Below are 20,418 nucleotides of genomic sequence, written 5' to 3'. Positions count from 1 at the left end.
TCCTTTCCCAAAAAACAAAAATTGAAATATTAACATCATAAAAAGTATAATATAAATTTTTTTATTTTGTTGATGGGAACGAAATCTTTGTATTATCTGCTAGAGATGTTGCATTCAACACAAGTGTGACCTGCAAGCGTCAGCATTGTCAAACAGTGCACATGCAACATTAAACAACAAATAAAGAGCAATGCATCTGTCGTATAAGGTTTGCATGAATTGTTTCATATCCATAATAATTATTTCTAATAAAATGTTCAAATGTCATAGTCCATGTTACTATTCCACATGATGTTACATTCATATATAAATTAATATAAACTTTTCTTCAATTTTTGGTTTATGACATACATATATCTCGATAAATACCAAATACATGTCACCCATTATAATGACATAAAAGTAACATTTCCCAAATAAGAACAATCTATGGACTATGGGTTTATAATTTTATTAGTTATTGTTATATTATTTTTTTGGCAAAAAGCTGAGAACTTTGGTTTGGATTAAAAAAAAAAACAGATTAGTTTTAAGTAAGAGGAGTTTCAATCACTATGAAGACTTTTTATGAATAAAAGCTTTTTGCAAAAGACTTTTTATGAGATATAATTTGATGGTAAGAATTTATATTTTTAATTTAAAAATTTTGAATTCAAATGTTAAAAATAATAAAAGTATGGATTATTATAAATAAAATTTAAAGTTACTATACGTATTTGGATTGGAGTCATGGATATTTGGCAAATGTTTTTCATTTTCTTATATTTAGTATATATTACATATGATCGATGAAATAAGGGTAGTCACTAAATTTGAAAAAATAAAATCCTTTAAAAAAATTTTAAATTATTTAAAAAAATTTTAAAAAAATTTAATTATTTTATTACATTCAATTAAATACTTGTATTTTGATTTTTGAAGTTGGTTAGTTAATTTTATTTAATTTAAAATAAAAATATAAAAATTTAATCAAATATAATAAAAAATAAGTATTTATTTAAAATTTTATGAATAATTCAAAAACTTTTTTAATTATTATTATGTCATTTGCAAACCCTTATTTTCACTTTCGAAGAAATCTAGAATTTTATTGAAATTTTTTTTTTGCAAAAACTTTCAATGACAAGAAACATCTACTTTCCAATTCTTTAAACTTAATTATTCATTTTATCTTATTTATCATATTTATTTGGAATGTAAATGAAAATAAAATGTTTTTCAATAGTAGATATACCCTACTTAGTCGTAATTAAGAGGGAAAGATGATTTTATTTTCTTACAGTTATCATCTGGGCAAATGCTCCTGTTTCTGTATTACTTTGTTTAGACAAATTTGACATTTCCTAAGATGGTGATATGGATATTTGTTGGGGATGGAGGGGCAAGATTTGTCAGCTAACTCAAAACGCGGCAAATCTTTTCATTTCCCACAATTACCCACTCCCTACCACACCTGTCACTCTGCCTGTCTCAGGAATGCTAATGCACATGAATTCAGCGACCTTTTTCTTCCTATAAATAAATACAGAAAAACAAAATCAAGCTCAGCTAAAAAAAAAATCCAAAGAAAATGAAGCTCTTCCTTCCTCTCTTGTTTTGTTTCTTTACTTTGTTCAACTCTTGTTCTGCTGCCAATGTAACTTATGATCGCCGCTCTCTCATCATTGATGGCCAACGCAAGCTCCTCATTTCTGCTGCCATTCATTACCCCCGCAGCGTTCCTGGGGTTGGTTTTTTAATCTTAATCTAAAAGGGGCTTAATTGGTCCCTCTTTTTAGTTTGATTTTGCACTTTCTGATGCACATTCTGCATTTTACTTCCACTTTATCTATTGGGTTTTGCTTGTTACTTTACTTGATGCTAAGATTATCTCAATATCTAACCTTTTCATTCTTCAGTTTAATAGCAATGTCATATGATTGATGTTACAATCTCTATGGGTGCAATGTTTGTTGTAATGGGTTTTCCGTAGTCATTTAATTGCTGGTTTCTTTGTATTATGCATTGTGGATTGTTTTTTACTATTTGGTTTTATAAATGGTTCACTTTGATGAGCTCAATCTGTAATATGGCAGATGTGGCCAGGGCTGGTTCAAACAGCTAAGGAAGGAGGGGTTGATGTCATTGAATCTTATGTGTTTTGGAATGGACATGAGCTTTCTCCAGGAAAAGTGAGTGCTTCAAATCTGTTGCGGTGCTTTGTAGGACCAAGATTGCTCATAATGTGATACATTTTTGTTGACTAAGCTCAAAGTTTCCGCCCCTTTGATTGTGAATTTGTAGTACAATTTTGAAGGACGATACGATCTGGTCAAGTTTGTAAAGATTGTTCAGCAAGCTGGGATGTATATGATTCTTCGAATTGGCCCATTTGTAGCAGCTGAATGGAATTTTGGGTGTGTTTACGTTTTATCATAGATTTAAAAAAATTGTCATTTTGATGCTTCAATCATTGAATTACGCATTTATTAATATTTAATAATATTAAAACATGCTGGAGCTATGGATTCCTTGAGTAGATTTTCTAAAATGTATATAATACAGGGGGGTACCTGTCTGGTTGCACTATGTCCCTGGATCTGTGTTTCGATCTGATAATGAGCCCTTCAAGGTGAGAAATTTAAACTCTTGGTGTCTCAGATTAGGAATAGTGGCCTAGTAGTTAACTGTATTTTCATTGTTAGCTGTTAATATTTTCTGCTTTAGTTGTTACTTTATGCAACTCTGTATGAGTACTAACTTATTGAGTTGGTTGCTTGTTGTGGTTTAGTATTACATGCAGAAGTTCATGACATTCATAGTGAACCTTATGAAGCAAGAGAAGCTTTTTGCATCACAAGGAGGTCCAATCATCATGGCCCAGGCAAGTATAAAATTAAACTTGGAAGTAGCTTTTGCAGAAGATTTCCTTTTTGAGCAAACTGATTTGAACTGTGTATTAAAGTGGGTGCGGCTCCCCTGCGTTACTCTTCAATCTACTACTCTCCAATACATTTTTTATCACCATTCACATGTATCATGTATGGGGTCCAAAATACATGGTTGGTACAACATATGTGAATGGTGATGATGGATGCATTGAAAAAGTAATGGACAAAAATGTGACGGAGGGGATCGAAATCCATTGAAGTGGTGATAAAATCCCACATTGATTAAATTTTGGGTATCCATCTATTATCCCTACATGTGAGGGGGAGTGTTAAGTGGTGATAAAAATCCTACAACAATCAAGTTTTTGGTATCCTGGGAGCACACTAATATAACAAGGGCCTCTTCCTCTATTGTCATTTGACTTTTAGATTGGATGCCTCCCTAAAATTTAACATGGTAATAGGCTCTGCCGCTTTTGTTGGCCCCTCGGTGATAGGTGTCATGCCTAGATGTGAAGTCTGTGCCACATAATTGGCCCATTATCCCTTCATTTGAAGTACATGTTGCATGATAGGTCCCTTGTCCATTACATGAGGGGAGTATTAAAGTGGTAATGGAAGGCCTCATTGATTAAATTTGGGGTACCATGGTGAATAAAGGTTCAAGAAACTTGTTACTAGAGTAGTACAGAGGTTAAGGAAATTTCTTAACATTCATTTTTTATAGTTTCACTTGAACTCTAAATATATACATGGAGGGCCTTCTCTTCTGATTCTTGACTTCGAGCGATACTATAATTTTTATTAGTCCCTTGATTTGGATTTTTTTGTTTGATGAGGTTACATTTACATTTACAAGTAGAAATTTTGATCACAATCCAATAACTTTTCAGTATAACTTGCATAGTACATCTAGGGAAGAAATCAACAAACCAACCAAAAATATAAACTAAACAAACCAACATAAAGTTGGGCTAGACCCACACATAGTAGAACTTGAACCTGGCACCTAAAAGGTTCTAGGACCTCCTCCTTGCTATTGAGACGATTTGAATACCAATGAAACAGTTTGCTTTGCTGATTCTATTTTTAATGAGTAAAAATTTGCCGAAATATAATTTACGTAACTTCTACCCTGAACTTTTATGAGAAGGGAACGAGTATAATTTCGGGCCCAACTTCTAAAATCTTGAAAATTTTGACTTTTTGGAAAAAATAAAATAAAAGATACAATTGTGAGTTTTAGAATCGAACTAGGTCAGTAATAATTTGTTTACTTAGAATAGTATCGTTTGCCTGATCAATTAAGCAATATGCTTGTATGTCACTGCCTATGTTACAACAATATCCATTTCTCAAATTGAGTTGCTTCACATCATAGATTATGTTTCTCTTGCATAGATGTGTGAAACCATTATATTTAAGTGAAATTTCATGATATATTACTGAAAACAAAGATAGTAGATGCAATTAACTTTCTAGTTATACAGTCTGAATTTATATAAAGTTATGCTGTTCAAATTGATACACTGCAAGGATAAACCTCAGCCGTTCTTACTCATAGGAAGAAGAATGCTGCGTTAATTCCTCTTCTTGCTTGTAATTAAGCATTTTTTCCCTTTGAACTTATTCAATTAATTGGTGCGCTCCCCCCCCCCTTCTTACTTACAGAGATTGCTTTGAGAGTACCTTAAACATCTTCCTCCAAGTGCAGGTGGAAAACGAATATGGATTTTATGAACAATATTATGGAGAAGGGGCAAAACGATATGTCACGTGGGCTGCTAAAATGGCAGTTTCTCAGAATATTGGAGTACCTTGGATAATGTGTCAGCAAGATGATGCTCCTGATCCTGTGGTGAGATTTTCTTCACTTTAACTTTTTTTTCCTGACAGATTTGGTGTGTGTGTATATAAATATTCAAAAATCTAGTGTACAATTCAAAGTGAGATTGTCATGATATCAATGCAAATGAAGTATGGTTCCTTCTGTTTGCATGTGGCCAATGAGTACAATCACTTTTACCTTCCTCTTTTTTAAATCAAAGCAAGTTCTTTGAATTTGTGTTCTGTTCTATCTTGTTGCTTCTCTATCTTAAAGTAAATGCTTACTTCCGAATTAAACTAGTAGAACAACAACCAAATTTTGTTTTCAATGTAGCCAAAAAAATAAATAAATAAAGAAAAGGAAAAAGTGGAAACAATGAATCTAACTGTTTCTTGCTATTTGGGCTTGACTACATGAATTGTATTGCACCCTTGTACTGTATCTATAGCCATATCATAGTAGTATCAGGAAATGTAGGTTCCTTTTCATAGTTTTCACCCTCTTCTTTGATCTTTCTCTTTCATTTTTGACTTGGACATTCTCCAGTACATTACATCTTCTTATAATAGCATTTGTGAAAGGTCCTAACTGCCTCAAATGTGTCTCCCTCATTTTGCCTTCTAATTGGCATTGATTCTGGCCATTTCCAGATGTACTCCTTTTTAGTTTTATCTTTTCTCATATGAACATGCATCTATCCAGCATCCTTATCTTAGCTATGCTCATTCTCTGTAGATGTACATGCTTAATTGGCTAACAATTGAGGGCCATAATACATTGCAGGCCTTATCCATATTTGTAAAAATTTACCTTTCAACTTAAGTGTTTTGTGGCCACACAAGACAACAGTTGTATCTGTCCATTTATCCAATTTGCTAGGGTTGTATGGGTGACATTTGCATCAATTATAATTCTTTTGAATGGGCAAGGTCTAGATATGAAAACCAACTAATTTGCAGTATCTCATAATCTCGAATTGTCGTAGTTTCTTAAAAACCTCAACTGTTCTTTATTCTCTAGTAGACATATACTTTTCGGGGCTCTTATAATTTTCTTCATTTCAGGTCTTATATATGTTGATTGAGCAAAAAAAAAAAAAAAAGGTCGTATATATGTTGTTACATTAAGAAGCCAAACACAATTTGCCCTCATAATTTTGGCTCCTACTTCCATGATCAACCCTTAAAAATTACTCCTTTCCAACAATTTGCGACTACTTTTGATATGGCAACTGGCTAGCTTTCTCTGTTCTTTTCATTTTTTTTACTCCCTATTTTTCTTATGCGTACGCATAGTACGAAGTTAAAAATTGTTTTCTTGAAAGGAAGAACTCATGTACAACAGTACAAGCATCCTAAGATATTAAAAAGATAAAACCTCCTCCAAAACCCTCCTGCCGACCCACATCAGTCAATATTTTAGGAATCAATGATATGTGTTGGTGTACAATCATCTGTGGCCTATGAGCATTCATCAGCTATTTGCCTTGTAACAGTTGGCATGGAGGAAAATGATTTACCTAGCTGATACAGATTAGTAGGATCAATGCTATATTTAATAGTTGCCGCATCTCTATGTGCATCTCAAGCATGCATAATATACCTGCTTACTAAAGAGTAGCAGCTAAGCTATGGTTAGGTCGGCGTTGATTTCAGGATTGTTAAAATTCACTGTGACATCTATGTTGGACACATATATTGTCTATTATAACAACTTAATGGTTCTTGCTTGAGGAAACTTCTCAAGGTCAGTTGTGGATTAGTACCTTTTCCATTTTTTCAAAAAGGAAATTTGGTGATGGCTGTTTGAAATAAAAGAAGATTTCAGAGCTTATTGCTTTTATTGATTTACATATAAAAAACTGTGAACTTTTTAGCATTCAGCTTAAACCATAGGCTTCTGTGTTTCTATTTTTGCAGATTAATACCTGTAACTCCTTTTACTGTGATCAATTCAAACCTAATTCTCCAAACAAGCCCAAAATTTGGACTGAGAACTGGCCTGGATGGTAATGTTGTACTTTACGTTTTCTTTTATCAATTGTGTTAAGTGCCAATGAGTAGGTGTGTTTAGTGGTTTTGCAACCAAAATTTTCTTTTGGTTTTCCTGATGGTTTATAATATTAAAAAAATAAGCAGAAAGAGTTCTACAGCAATGGAAATCTGTAATGAAGCTATCTTGCTTTCAAACATGTGCTTTATATTTATGCGTGTTGTCTTCACAATTCAAAATTCTTTATCATTAGGGTTTTGTTTTCCTTGTATTTTTCTATAAATAACCAGGAAAAGAATAGTTCTATGTAGACTTGAGTTCTTCATTCAAAAAAAAAAAAAATTCTAAGAAGAAGAAGCTGATTTCATCTCGAGATTTAATTCATTCATCCAGTTCTAAAGAAGTTTAATCTGTAAACATGCTTGCTCTTGGAGTTGACCACCTAATACAACATTTTATTTTATGCCATTTTGATTTTAATTTGAACCACAACTGCTTCCACTCTCTTACCTTGCAATTAAGTATTTTCTGATGCATTTAAAAAACGAATTCACTTTATATTTTGGAACCTTTATGATCATATGGTTTCTATTCAGTTTTGCTGCAATCGGTATTTCTCTTTTCCAGGTTTAAAACATTTGGGGCCAGAGATCCTCACAGGCCACCTGAGGATATTGCTTTTTCTGTTGCTCGTTTCTTTCAGAAAGGTGGAAGTGTACAAAATTACTACATGGTGTGCTAATCAATCTTAGTTTCTCAGATATCATTTTGAACAGTTGTTGTTAACTTATTTGTCAATGTGTTTACTTGATCATTCTTGTTCCTTAGCTTCATGGTAACCATTTTTTCTGTGGTTTAGTATCATGGCGGAACGAATTTTGGTCGAACATCGGGTGGACCTTTCATTACAACAAGTTATGATTATGAAGCACCTATTGATGAGTATGGTAAGCTATTCCAATGATATTTGTAAATAAGTATATTCTACTTAGGGAGAATATTTAAGTGTTTGGTGGATTCTAATATGTCTTTTAGGGTTACCTAGGCTTCCAAAATGGGGACACCTAAAGGAACTCCATAGAGCTATAAAGTTAAGTGAGCATGCATTGCTGAAGAGTGAACCAACTAATTTGTCACTAGGTCCTACCCTAGAGGTAAGTTTTCCCTTTATATAACTTTTTATCCATATAACTTAAGATGTCATATTTTTCTATTTTGCCTGGGTTTTCGTTAATAGATCAAATTTTGTTTAAGCATTTATGTAAATTCGTTGTTGCTTTTATTGTTAAACGTTCTTTTATGCATTGAAACTATTAGCCCTAAAATTATATTAAACTTGTCACCTTGAACTCTCATGCTTCTCATGTTTCTAATGTTCTGATTTGAAATGTCTTTTGAGATTCAATTTTGACTTAAAAAACTGCAGGAGTTACTACACAAGCACCTATTAAAAAGTTTTTTCTTTTTTCTCCTAATCATATCAGTTTAAACGTTTGCAACATGTCAGTTAGTTTCCTTATAATTAACAATTAAAAGATTTGGAATTTGTTTTTCTTTTTGGCTAAATACTTAAATAAGTCCCTAAACTATACCAAAAAAGTCAATTAAGCCCCTATCCTTTTATTGTGTTCAACTAAGACCTGAATTTTTATTTTGAGTCAAATAAGCCATTCTCACTAACTGTTGACCAACTTTTGTTTGTCAATAGTAAAGTTGACACCTTTATACTATGTCATCTGCCACTAGGCAGGTTGACGTGTTATTTTGATGATGTCATTGTCACATGGTAGATGATGTGGCATTAAATGTTGCTGATTAAGAATTATGTGTTTACCTTTTTGCCATCCACGTGTCTAAAAATGATTGGTTTAAGGATTTAAAACAAAAAAAATATAAAAATTTACTTTCTTTCATAATCTGTTGGACATATGGATTGGCAAAAAGGTAAACACATAATTCCTAATCAACAACATTTAATGCCACGTGGCAGTGATATCATCAAAAATGACAAGTCAACTTACCATGTGGCAGATGATGTGGCATAAAAGTGCCAATTGTACCATTGACTAACGGAAGCTAGTCAACAATTAGTAAGAGAAGCTTATTTGACTCAAAATAAAAGCTCAGGGGCTTAATTGAATGCAATAAAAGGATAGGCGGTTAATTGATTTTTTTGATATAGTTTAGGGGCTTATTTGGGTATGCATAACTTGCCACCTACATCCAATCTGTCCTGACCCAAATTGTTTATATTTTTTTAGTACTAATTTTCATGAAATAATTTTTTATTTTCATATAAATTCCATTTTATTAGTTAAATAATCTCTTGAATTAGTATTAGGCAACAAAACTGTTAATATATTACCCATGTAAATACAAATTCTTCCATTGATTTCGTCATTTCAAGTGTGTTCAAGAAGGTGATGCAAGTTGGTTCGTTGAAGATGTTTGTGCCACTAGTGAAGTTCATATTTGACATTACTCTTTATGGATCTTGCTGGAAATTTCTTCTGATTCGATTTTTCAAAACTCGAGGTTGAGTTTTCTCCAACCATGGGAGAATGATGGAGGGTGCAATTATGTTGGTTAAGGATTAAGTTGTCTAGGACTTTATTTACATAGTTTATAGATTTGATTGTAATCTTTACATATTTAGGCTATTTAAGATTATTTAGGTTCTTTCATATTAATTAGTATTCTAATTTTTCAATCATTAGGGTCTTAGGTTTATATTCGGTATTTTACATTTTATTAGTATTTTGGGTTTAGTTATAAATACCTACTTTATTTAGTTTTAAGAAGGATTGGATGATGAATATTTGAGATGTTGAGATTTTCTCCCTTTAAGGATTCTTTCTGGTTCTCTCCCCCAATTTCCTCTGTTCCTCTTTATTTGCTTCTGTCTATTTCTGATTTTCCCTCTAAATTTCTGTTTCTATCTCTTTCCCTACTTGTTCTACTTCCCCACTTCTTCCTTGAATACCGTATTAATTTTGCCCAATACTGGTACTCCATTTGGTATTGGGTACTACCTCTTCTCCCAATGGTTGTACTGCTCCTCGGCACAACCCCTCTTCCAGTACCAGTATTGCTCTAAGGTAGCACCTAATCTCCAAATATTACTACCTTTACCTAGTACTACTGCACCTCTTGGGTGCTCAGTAGAACGCTATCTCAAGTGTTCTCAGCTACTTCCATATTTTCACCTACTACAATACTGAAGACTGTGCAGTCCTCTTTGTTCTCTCTACTTCAATCTTGTTACTCGGTTGCAATTGCTACCTCACCTCTGTCAGGCTTACCCAAAAAAAAAAAGGCCTCACCTCTTTCACAAGGATTATCCATTCATGACAGGAAAAAAAATTCTAATGATTTCAAGAGAATGCCATTTTGAAGCATCTCAAGCAGCCCTTGCATAATTGTTGGTTTCTGTTTTCTTGTTGAAACCTAGGTTTCCTTTGAAGCGCAATGGCAAGATGTTTTTTAGGAAAATTAAAACCTTCTAGACACACATAATACATATCAGACAATTTAGAATCTCCAAGACAATAATTTGTTTTTACAATTTTTTGATACTAACAGCTTGGGCAAAATGTATTTTTCCACCAAAAGACTAAATCCTGTAATATACATTCTTAATTAGCCATATTAATCAGGAAATTAAGTGGCTGCTCAATAAAAATAGCAAATATTCAAATCAGCACAAGAGCAGAAAATTTGATTATATTGTGACAGCTAGCAAAATAATTTTCTGCACTAGAATGTCTTAAGTCATTAAGGCTGTGTGGTTAAGACATTCACATAAATGTATATATGAATGACCTGTTTCTTCCTCCTTCAGTTTTTATTATTCCTATGTTATTGTAAAATGTGGCATTTTTATTGGCAGATTTATAAAACTTACCGTACGTATTTATGAATCAATTACTCTAATCTATTTATTGACCATCATTTGCTGAATAACCACTTCATTGCAGGCTGATGTTTATGATGATGGTTCAGGAGCCTGTGCTGCCTTTCTTGCTAACATGGATGATAAAACTGACAAGAATGCAGTGTTCCGGAATGTGTCATATCACCTGCCTGCATGGTCAGTCAGCATTCTGCCTGACTGTAAGAATGTTGTATTTAACACGGCAAAGGTAAATTTCCATTTTTTTCATGTTTACATGTTAATGTCTGAATATTTCATCCACTGCCAGGGGTGACTCTGAGGGGTGCTCTTGAAAACTTTGATGAACACAGTTTTCTTGAGCAAAAAGAAATTTTGATTTTGGCCCGCAAAATCTTATAACATGGCCCTTCCTTTGTTGAACTTTCTGATTGATATCATAACTTTATAATTGTAACCATTATTATACTTGATTCTTAACTCCTTAAACAGTGAACCTGCCTTATCAATTAATCACATAAAAATGTTGAAACTCATTAGCATATCAAGACTAATGAAAGAATAGATATTAGTTAAAGAAAATATAGTTGCTGTAATTTGAATAAAAAATTCAATTAGGCATGCGACTTTCATTTTAGTTGACTTCTTTTTCTTTCATCCTTTGAATTAGTTTTCTAAACGTTTTGCAACTTCTATTCTATTTTGAAGGAAAACTATTAACTTGACTTTAATTTGTATTCAATTCTTTCATATCCATTATGAATTACAATGTTTCAAATTTACATATTTTTTACTAGTAAAACGAATAAATATTTTTTATGGAATTAATTATTATTTATTTGAATCTTGAACTTTTTACCATATTTTTATCAAAGAGATAGTCTTTATACTTTCTACTCTTATTTGAATTATAATTAAATATATTATTTATATCCTCCCCCAACAAAAAAAAAAAAAAAAAACAAAGACTAAAATCCTGGCTTCATCCCTGTTCTTTGCCTAATGTCAACAGATAAGTTCCCAGGCCTCTGTGGTAGAAATGGTACCCGAGGAGTTGCAGCCATCAGTGGCATTACCCAGTAAAGACTTGAAAGCTCTAAAATGGGATATATTTGTGGAGAATGCTGGAATTTGGGGAGCAGCTGACTTCACTAAAAATGGTTTTCTGGATCATATAAATACCACAAAAGATACTACTGACTACCTCTGGTATACAACAAGGTTTGTATTTCTTGGGAGAAAATTCAGTGCAAATGTTTACAGTTTTTCTCTGTCAGAGTATATTAGGATTTGGATGAATAAGGGATTGGAAAATAGGTGCAAAAGGACATGCATTATAGGAAAGTAGAAGCATCTCATGTTGTTTCACCATCTATGGATTAATGATTTGAACTTTGGTGTTTATAGATTTATAAATTTACTTTATCTCCAGTCACCTGATTATCTGCCCAGAGGATACTGCTTTCCTTTCAGACGGAATCATGCTGGTGTTGTAGGGATACAATGTTTTATCATATTAATTACGGGTGCCATGCTGCTTTTCAAAAAACAAAAAATTATGGGTGCTATGTAGTTAACAAATATATATTAAACTAGAGTGCAAATTAGGAGCTTTGATCCTTCTGAGCTTATAGTTAGAACAGACCCAAATAATTATAATATGCTTTTTCCCTGCCTTGTTGCTATGTTTAAAGTTGTGCAGCTATCTCTCTGTCCAGATTTCTGAAGCCTATGGGATATTAGTTTTATGCTAATTTGTATAAGTCTTTTCCCAATTAAAATCTTGGTGCATGTGGTATCCATTTTATGAAATTAACTCCTTCCATTTGATAAAAACAAAGTTTCTTATCTATACTAAAGAAGTTTTACTTCAAAGTAAAGGTTGTATCTAAGAAATTGAATTTGTCTCATTTTACCCATCTCTGATATGCTAACATGATCCAAATTCAACATGGTTGTGGATTGTATATGCCGTTAATTAGTATCATCTAGGTTCTATGACATTCTATGATAGTTGTGCCAGCTAATAGTATGAGTATACTTGAATTGCAGTATAATTGTTGGTGAAAATGAAGAATTTCTGAAGAAGGGAAGCCATCCAGTTCTTCTTATTGAGTCAAAGGGTCATGCTCTTCATGCTTTTGTAAATCAGGAACTTCAAGGTTATTATTGGTTCTCCAACTTTCCTACTTAGACCTTTATGTTTTTTGTTTTGAAATAATATCTTATTTACATTACAGAGAAATTATTAATAGGCATATATGCAATTTTCATCTTATATACTTGACTTCTGTTTATGTCTACATTTTCTCTTGGCTAGTTCATTGTGACAGTGTTATCACCCTGAAAGTTGTATTTTGCACTTCTTAGTTTGCTATGAGTCTCTTATGTGTAGATATTTGACATATATCTCAAAATTTTCACGGACATTTTACAGGTAGTGCTTCTGGAAATGGCTCACATTCGCCCTTCAAATTTGAGAATCCAATTTCTCTCAAGGCAGGGAAGAATGAAATTGCACTGTTAAGCATGACTGTGGGCCTACAAGTCAGTTATTCTTCTTTACTTGTATACATAAAACATATTCTTGCTTGCATGTTTGCTGAAAGATTCAAATATTTGTTTTGAGTTGCACCAATGTTGGTTTTCACTCACAACACAAGCTTTGTTCCCTTTGATGCCTACAACATTTTCTTGTTTAGTGCTTTCAAATTTTAGAAACGTTTTGATTCATTGTTAACATTATCCTAGATATTCTAGGTATATATGGTTCTTCCATTCTTTTCAACTATTTTTTTTATAACATGGAATATTTCATGCAGGGCTGATACCCTAATGGCCTAACCTGCATCATAGCTATTTTTGGCTAATTTAAGAAGATATTATCTTTCCTCGTATCTTTTTTTTTTCTTCTTTTTCATCAGTGAATTTCTCCTTAGAGTAAATGTATAGGGTGTTTGACAAGAAAAGCTTGGCCTAGCAGTTGTTACCTCTCTTTGGGAGGGATAAGGTCCAAGGTTAGAATCCCTCTCCCCCTTGGACTTCCTCATATGTACCCTTTCAGAAAAAATTGTAGGGTGTTTGGAACCTTAGGAGATTATGTATTTCAAAATTTTCTGCTTCTTGCCTGGTTCCCTACCATTACATAAAGGTGATCCTTCTGATTATTTTAAACAGCTTGCCTTGAATATGAATCTTTTTCATTATGACCAGTTGATACTTTCTTGACTAGGAATTGATGAATTCCAAGATAGTACTTAAATATCAAGCCATAATTTTTAAATGTCAAACATGTCTTAGAAATAAATGTTTTAGAGATTTATCTTTTTGTTTCTTGCTTATAAACATGATTAAAGAACTCTTTAAATTTTGCCTAAATTATGAAACTACCGCTGGAACCCATATACATTGTATGATGCTTTCTGGAATTTTTTGTTACTTTTATTTGAATTCTTTGTGTTGTGGCTAATTGTGGACTATGTTGACTGTAATTGGATCTTATCCTATTGTCTGCATTATCTGTGGATCATAAATTTGTATATAGAATGGGGTCCTTGGGGCTTTAGAGAGATGCAGTTGCAGAAAAAGAACTATTCTGGAGAGGGTGCAAACTAACACTGCATAGGAAGTGTCCATTAATCTATAATGTTTTAGAGCTCTTTGCTCCTTTGTATCTTTTCCAACCATAGTGAATATCTTGATTCTCCTTATCTATTCTTGCATCCTGCCCCCCATCCCCTCCCCCTTCTGCAGGGAAAAATTGAAAAACACAATACCCTTACTAAAATTTCTTTTAGCCATTCAAACAGTTGATCTTGGATTTTGAATGTTTGCTTCTAATAAAAAATTGCGTGCTTCTAAAGTGCTATGTCCATTATATATGCAATCATGGATGCAAGCAAGTTAGTATTGATAATTATCTTCTTTCCTTCTACTATTATAGTAAAATTTTGTATGATTTATTGTAAACTTTGTCCATTTTACTCTCTGATAATATGCTTTTGAAAGTCCCACTGATCTGCTTTTGCTGGTTTCAGAATGCAGGTGGGTTATATGAATGGGTAGGAGCAGGACTAACAAGTGTGAAGATTGAGGGGCTCAACAATGGAACCATAGATTTGTCTATGTCTAGCTGGACCTACAAGGTATTTTGCTTTATTGAGTGAGGGTCATAATTATTTCTCTCATACCCAGCTTCATCTGATTGTCAAAGACATGATAATACTTGTTTCACAAAACAAAGTCACGATAACGCTAAATTGCAAGGCTGATTGAAATTTATGTGGATAATTGGCAGAAAGACCCTTGAAGTTTTGGCCATTTAAAATACCACTGTAAATCTTCTTTGCCTTTTTTGGTTACGTTTATCATGCTGTTTGAAGAAAGAACAAAAAGCGAAACTGTCATGTGCCCTGCATCTGATTTTTCAAGTCAATATTGACTTAGGATGAAGTCCAGCCTTTCTGATGAGAAAACACAAAATTCATAATGAATTCAGCTTTCCTGTTTTTTGTAATTGGGCTCTTTTCAGCTATTAAGAAGTTGATGCAGAACTAATTTTCTAGAATAATAATACTCAATAATAGTCTGAACATCTCAATTGCATAAACTCAAATCTGATTTCAAAATCTTAATATCAACATGTCAATAATGAACAAAACCTATATGTATGAGCTTCATAAACCTAGGTTTTAAGCCTATGGAAATTAAAGCCCACCTAATACCAAATAAGATCAAATAAAATTAACCAAACGAACAAGTCCACAAAATATGATTAAATCCTATTTTCTAAATTTATGCCTTGAATAGACATTCTTCCAAAACTTGCAAGAATGTCTTCCATCAGAAGTTGCTCTTGTTCCTTAACAAGGTTGAAATATTTCATGAGCCTCTGGCATAAATTTAGTCTTCCAGTTCTTGAGATATTTTTTGATGGCAATACTATCATCATAATTGCATTAAAGAAAAGTACACCTTAAAATTTAGGATCAAATCTTTATTTCTGTTTTTTAAGGTTTTATCCCACAATAATTTATGCATGATTTGTGGATGATTGTCATTTTCACAATTTTAGATTATGCTGATGTTGTGTTAAGGAAGAAACAACACATCAAGAGTCTAGAAGCTGGAAATTGCAGAAAAATATCAAACAAAACAGATCTGGAGTTCTAGATTATTATATTCAATAATTCTGAAAATTAAGATAAGATTGCCACAGTATCACTTACAAACCTAGAAAGACTATTTATGCCAGGGCAAAAGTAGCTGTACAATCATAGTATTTGATGCTTTAGGAATCTAATTTGATCAAGATGGGCCGTCCTAGCTAACAAAAAATCACATCTTAGTCATGTGACTTTTTTACAAACCAAGAACTAAGACATAAAAGAAAGAAGCAAAAAGAAAAATAAAGTATATTACGCTTTAATATAAAGAATGAGCTCTCTTGTTTATTGAGCCCTCTTAACCTTGTTTTTATTCTTAGATGCTCTGCCTCGCATTCAAAACAATTAAAGGCTGAGATTGATTTGGTCATAAGTTCCAAGAATTTGTTACCAGAAGGAAGCAATCATCTTTGTGCAAGTCAATTGTCATCTTCCAAAGCCTTGGAAGGGCTAGAATATCATATGCAATAGCTGAAGAGTGAAATATTCACAAATTTTTTATGGCCATTAAGTTTCTGAAAGCCTTATCTCTTTCTTTGTTACTGCCGTATACAGATTGGATTGCAAGGAGAACACTTGGGTCTATACAAGCCAGAAATTTTGGCTGGTGTAAATTGGGTGTCAACCTCAGAACCACCAAAAAATCAGCCTCTGACGTGGTACAAGGTAGAGATCTAGAAAAGACCTTTATTTCCTGTTCATATTTACTTCAGGATAAATATCTTTTGGAGGTAAATTTTTTACAGCTTAATCTACCGGTGTTCAACATTTAACAAAAAAAAAAAGAAGAGGAATTTAAGTCCTTAAGCTCTGGCAGGTTGTTGTGGATCCACCATCAGGAGATGAACCAGTTGGACTGGACATGATTCATATGGGGAAAGGTCTAGCCTGGTTAAATGGAGAAGAGATCGGAAGATACTGGCCAATTAAAAGTTCTAAACATCTTGAGTGTGTACAGGAATGTGATTACAGAGGCAAATTTTTCCCAGACAAATGCCTTACTGGTTGTGGAGAACCAACACAAAGATGGTAAGCCCTAATCAGAAGATAGTTAAAACAATGTTATGAAAGAACTCAGAGTTCATAGTAAATGCAATGAAAAATATTGGTTTTACTAATATAATTTCCTTGACCATCCAACTCATTATTGACAACATACTCACGAAGGGATACATGGGGTTGATATACCAAAAAGTTATATCGACAAAAGCAGAAATGTTTGCCAAATCTTTCTGGATTCCAAGGTTAAGAAATACACTTATTGATCAAGCATGTAAAGGAATCATAATTACAATAAAAAAATTGGCTCCCTCCCCATCTTTCATGTTGGCCTAGTCTATTTCTCCAACATAGATCTCTATATTTAGCTTCTTAGGCCTTTTCCTGCATAAAATTCAATTCTAAGTTTTCAGAACATTAAAGGCTATGTACATTTAGCTTTATATGTTAATAAAATCTTGTATCACAAGCTATTGCTTGCAATAATATTTAAGAAAAATGTGTATTGTTTTTATTGACCAGGTATCATGTTCCACGTTCTTGGTTCAAGCCATCTGGAAACATTTTGGTGATCTTCGAGGAAAAGGGTGGAGATCCAACAACAATTAGATTCTCAAAACGCAAAACATCAGGCCTATGTTCTCACATTGCTGAGGACTACCCTATGGTTGACCAGGAGTCAATATCTAAAGATGGAAATGGAAATGACAAAACCAGACCAACTGTCCATCTAAAGTGCCCCAAAAATACTTGGATATCTAATGTGAAATTCGCTAGCTATGGAAATCCAACAGGAAGGTGTGGGTTGTACAGCATGGGGGACTGCCATGATCCTAACTCAACATTTGTGGTTGAAAAGGTAAGGGTTACACCTTAATTTCGGTTATATTTTTGGTTATGTCCCTAATCCTAGGGTTAAGATTATAGCAACACCACATATGCATGTAAGGTCAACAGTTACTCCAAGGGATTAGAGTATGACTGATAATTGACACACCAAGATTCAAGATAATTTCAGACATAATTTAACTTGAAATTTTTTCATAACCATAGAGTATCATTAAAAGAAAACACCACAAAATACTAAACTTCAATTATTTCCAAAAAGAATAACCAAGTCTTAAGGTCTGAGTCCAAAATAAAAACTGGTAGTCATCATTCCTCAAGAATGCCTACACATAAACCATAGCTAAGAATTTGCAAAATATTAGAAAAGTTGGCAGAAGAAACTGTGCCAAGGAACTAGTAAAACTAACTCATTTATAGGATCAAATGCGAAAGAAATATGAAATGAAATGAATTACCATTTCATAACTAGATTATCAAATTGTTTGTTTGAATGAGCATTTGTATGTATAGAATCAATATTAAGATGAAGACAGACTCATGCATTAACATTTGATTTGTCAGTTCCACTTTTAATCAATAATTCAATCAAATTCACATATTTGTTATTTGATGGACAATTCTTAATCCAAGTGACTACTGTCATTTTTAGTTTAAAGACAAGGCCTGAAACCACATTTTACTTTATGGCCAAAGCCCAAAAGGAGCAAGTTTTTATGTTAATTCCAAACTAACATTCGCTTCGGGTCTGAATCATAGTTGATAACAAAAAATGATCCATTATAAAATGTAGAATTCACAATAAATCCAAAGCACAATTTTGATTTATTTACAGACCATTTCAAAAAAACCAAACAAAATATACTTGATTTAAGTATAACATAAAATGACATGAATTTAAAATAATAAAATTTGTAAAGCTTCCACAAATTGATAGTGAATTAGGATATATATGATAAACATTGAGTATGATTTCATTCTTACAAATTTTTTGGGTAGAAAAACACTAAAGTGGTAATATGCCACTCATCTTTAACATGGATGCTTTCTTACCCACTGTCATAAACCTAATAAATAATATGATTAGTGTGCATAAATTTTGTGGCAATATGAAATAACATACAATCTAAGTCTGTTTGAATTTGATTTGAGGAAATTCCTAAGGCCAAACTTGCTCTATGTTAATTCTGGCAAAACTTAAATTCCTTCTGTCAGTAGTTTGTGTTTACATTTCTGTGTGTGTGTGTGTGTGCGTGTATAGGTGCAAATTCTTTCTAACTAGCTTATCGTTGCAGATTTTGACCACCTCATTTTGCAAAGAACTTAATTGTTATCAATATTGATAAGTTTAATATATGCAAGGGTGGGGCATTGCATTTGCTAGATTCTATTTCGTTCATTCTTCAAAATCATACCTCGGATGTTTTGACTCTTGACCATGACTTATTTGTCTCTTAATTTCTCAATATTAGATGGTCATAATTAATTGAAAGGGTGAGCACGTTTGATAATAGCTTTTCAAAATTAGTGTCACCAGTCCTGTTGGCACAATATATTCCAATATTCACGTAAAGTGAAATTCTTGGTCAACTCATTTATATTAGACTGTATCTGCACCGCTCATGGTTTGGCCTAAAAGCACTATTTCAGTCTTTCGGCATAGTCTATGAAACAATCATATTTGCATTTAGGATTTTTACACATTAAGGGGTTGTCTTCATGTTCTGTTTTAATCTTTTAACTTGACAGGCATTATCTTCATTTCCCTAATATGCTATGCGTTGCAGGTCTGCTTAGGAAAAAAAGAGTGTGCCATAGAACTAACAGAAAAGAACTTTGATAAGAGCTTGTGTCCTGGTACTACGAAGAAACTTGCAATTGAAGCAGTTTGCAGCTAAAATTACCAATTTCAGCAACATACAGATTCAAAAACAAATGTTTTGGCTTCTAGCTCAAGACAGGTAAAGGGGAGAAAAACCATTATACCCTGCGGTGTTTTCAGTAGGAGCTACGTTTTATTTATGCAGCAGGAAACATTTGTATCATGGTAATTTTTTCATTTGAGGTAGGGTATGAAGCATAAATATGGGACTAGGAGCTGAGTTACCTCTTAATTATGTGAAACTTTCGTTTTGGCTTATAAATATATTGGTCAAGCATCTCAAGCAGTTGCTACTTTCAGCTCTGAACATGTGTGAAGAGGAGAAAGAGAATGGTTAATTTGTTTATCAATTGTTATATTTATCAGTTCTTACACAATCTGCCATGATTTTTTTGTTCTGTTTCATATTTAATCAAGTTCACCAGCATTTAATAATATATGCAAAATCATTATCCACATCAAGTTTAAGCTAATATGACATGAAGCCAGTTTGATATAACTCAAGTTGCATCCATTTTACGTATAAAATTTTATATAATAGTAATGAGACACGTTCAATTAATTCAAAATTTGGCATTTATAATTTATATAAGTAAAATTTAATAACTTTTGGTTTAAAGATGTAATACATAATTCCATGAAAAAAAATATGAAGGTTGTACTACTAATGTCCATCATATCATAAAAAGGATTTTCTTATGAATATTATACTTATTGAAAGGTGAATATCCGCAGTATACAGGTTTACACAGATTGTCTCGGCTAAAACTGCACCCCATCAACGCCAAACAATACATTTTAATTGATCCTAATTCACTTTATGATTTTGGACCTTTTCAAATTATTTAAATTTGTGTGTACTAAATCAAAATTTTACTTTTTACAATTTTATATCCATCTTGTGCTTTCTCAAAGTTTGGAACCAAAGGCTGATGTGCAACTTT

At 32.8% G+C, this 20,418-nt stretch overlaps 1 protein-coding gene across 1 annotated transcript; it reads left to right on the top strand.

Annotated features, from left to right (window-relative positions):
- Positions 1-1,376: 1,376 nt before the first annotated feature.
- On the top strand, positions 1,377-19,777 carry LOC18611948 (beta-galactosidase 10). The gene is made up of 19 exons (XM_018129720.2): positions 1,377-1,726; positions 2,076-2,171; positions 2,284-2,396; positions 2,545-2,611; positions 2,771-2,863; positions 4,585-4,728; positions 6,618-6,706; positions 7,318-7,423; positions 7,550-7,637; positions 7,726-7,844; positions 10,668-10,832; positions 11,595-11,803; positions 12,635-12,744; positions 13,020-13,129; positions 14,620-14,727; positions 16,303-16,413; positions 16,565-16,776; positions 17,269-17,605; positions 19,380-19,777. Exons 1-19 carry the CDS (start codon positions 1,571-1,573, stop codon positions 19,488-19,490), a joined length of 2,544 nt encoding a protein of 847 aa, XP_017985209.2. The 5' UTR covers positions 1,377-1,570; the 3' UTR covers positions 19,491-19,777.
- The last annotated feature ends 641 nt before the right edge of the window (positions 19,778-20,418 follow it).

The sequence above is a fragment of the Theobroma cacao genome, chromosome 1, assembly GCF_053813885.1.
Source record: "Theobroma cacao isolate CCN51 chromosome 1, ASM5381388v1, whole genome shotgun sequence".
Classification (NCBI taxonomy): domain Eukaryota; kingdom Viridiplantae; phylum Streptophyta; class Magnoliopsida; order Malvales; family Malvaceae; genus Theobroma; species Theobroma cacao.
The sequence above is the reverse complement of the archived record's forward strand: the minus strand, read 5'-3'. Positions and strand labels throughout refer to the sequence as shown.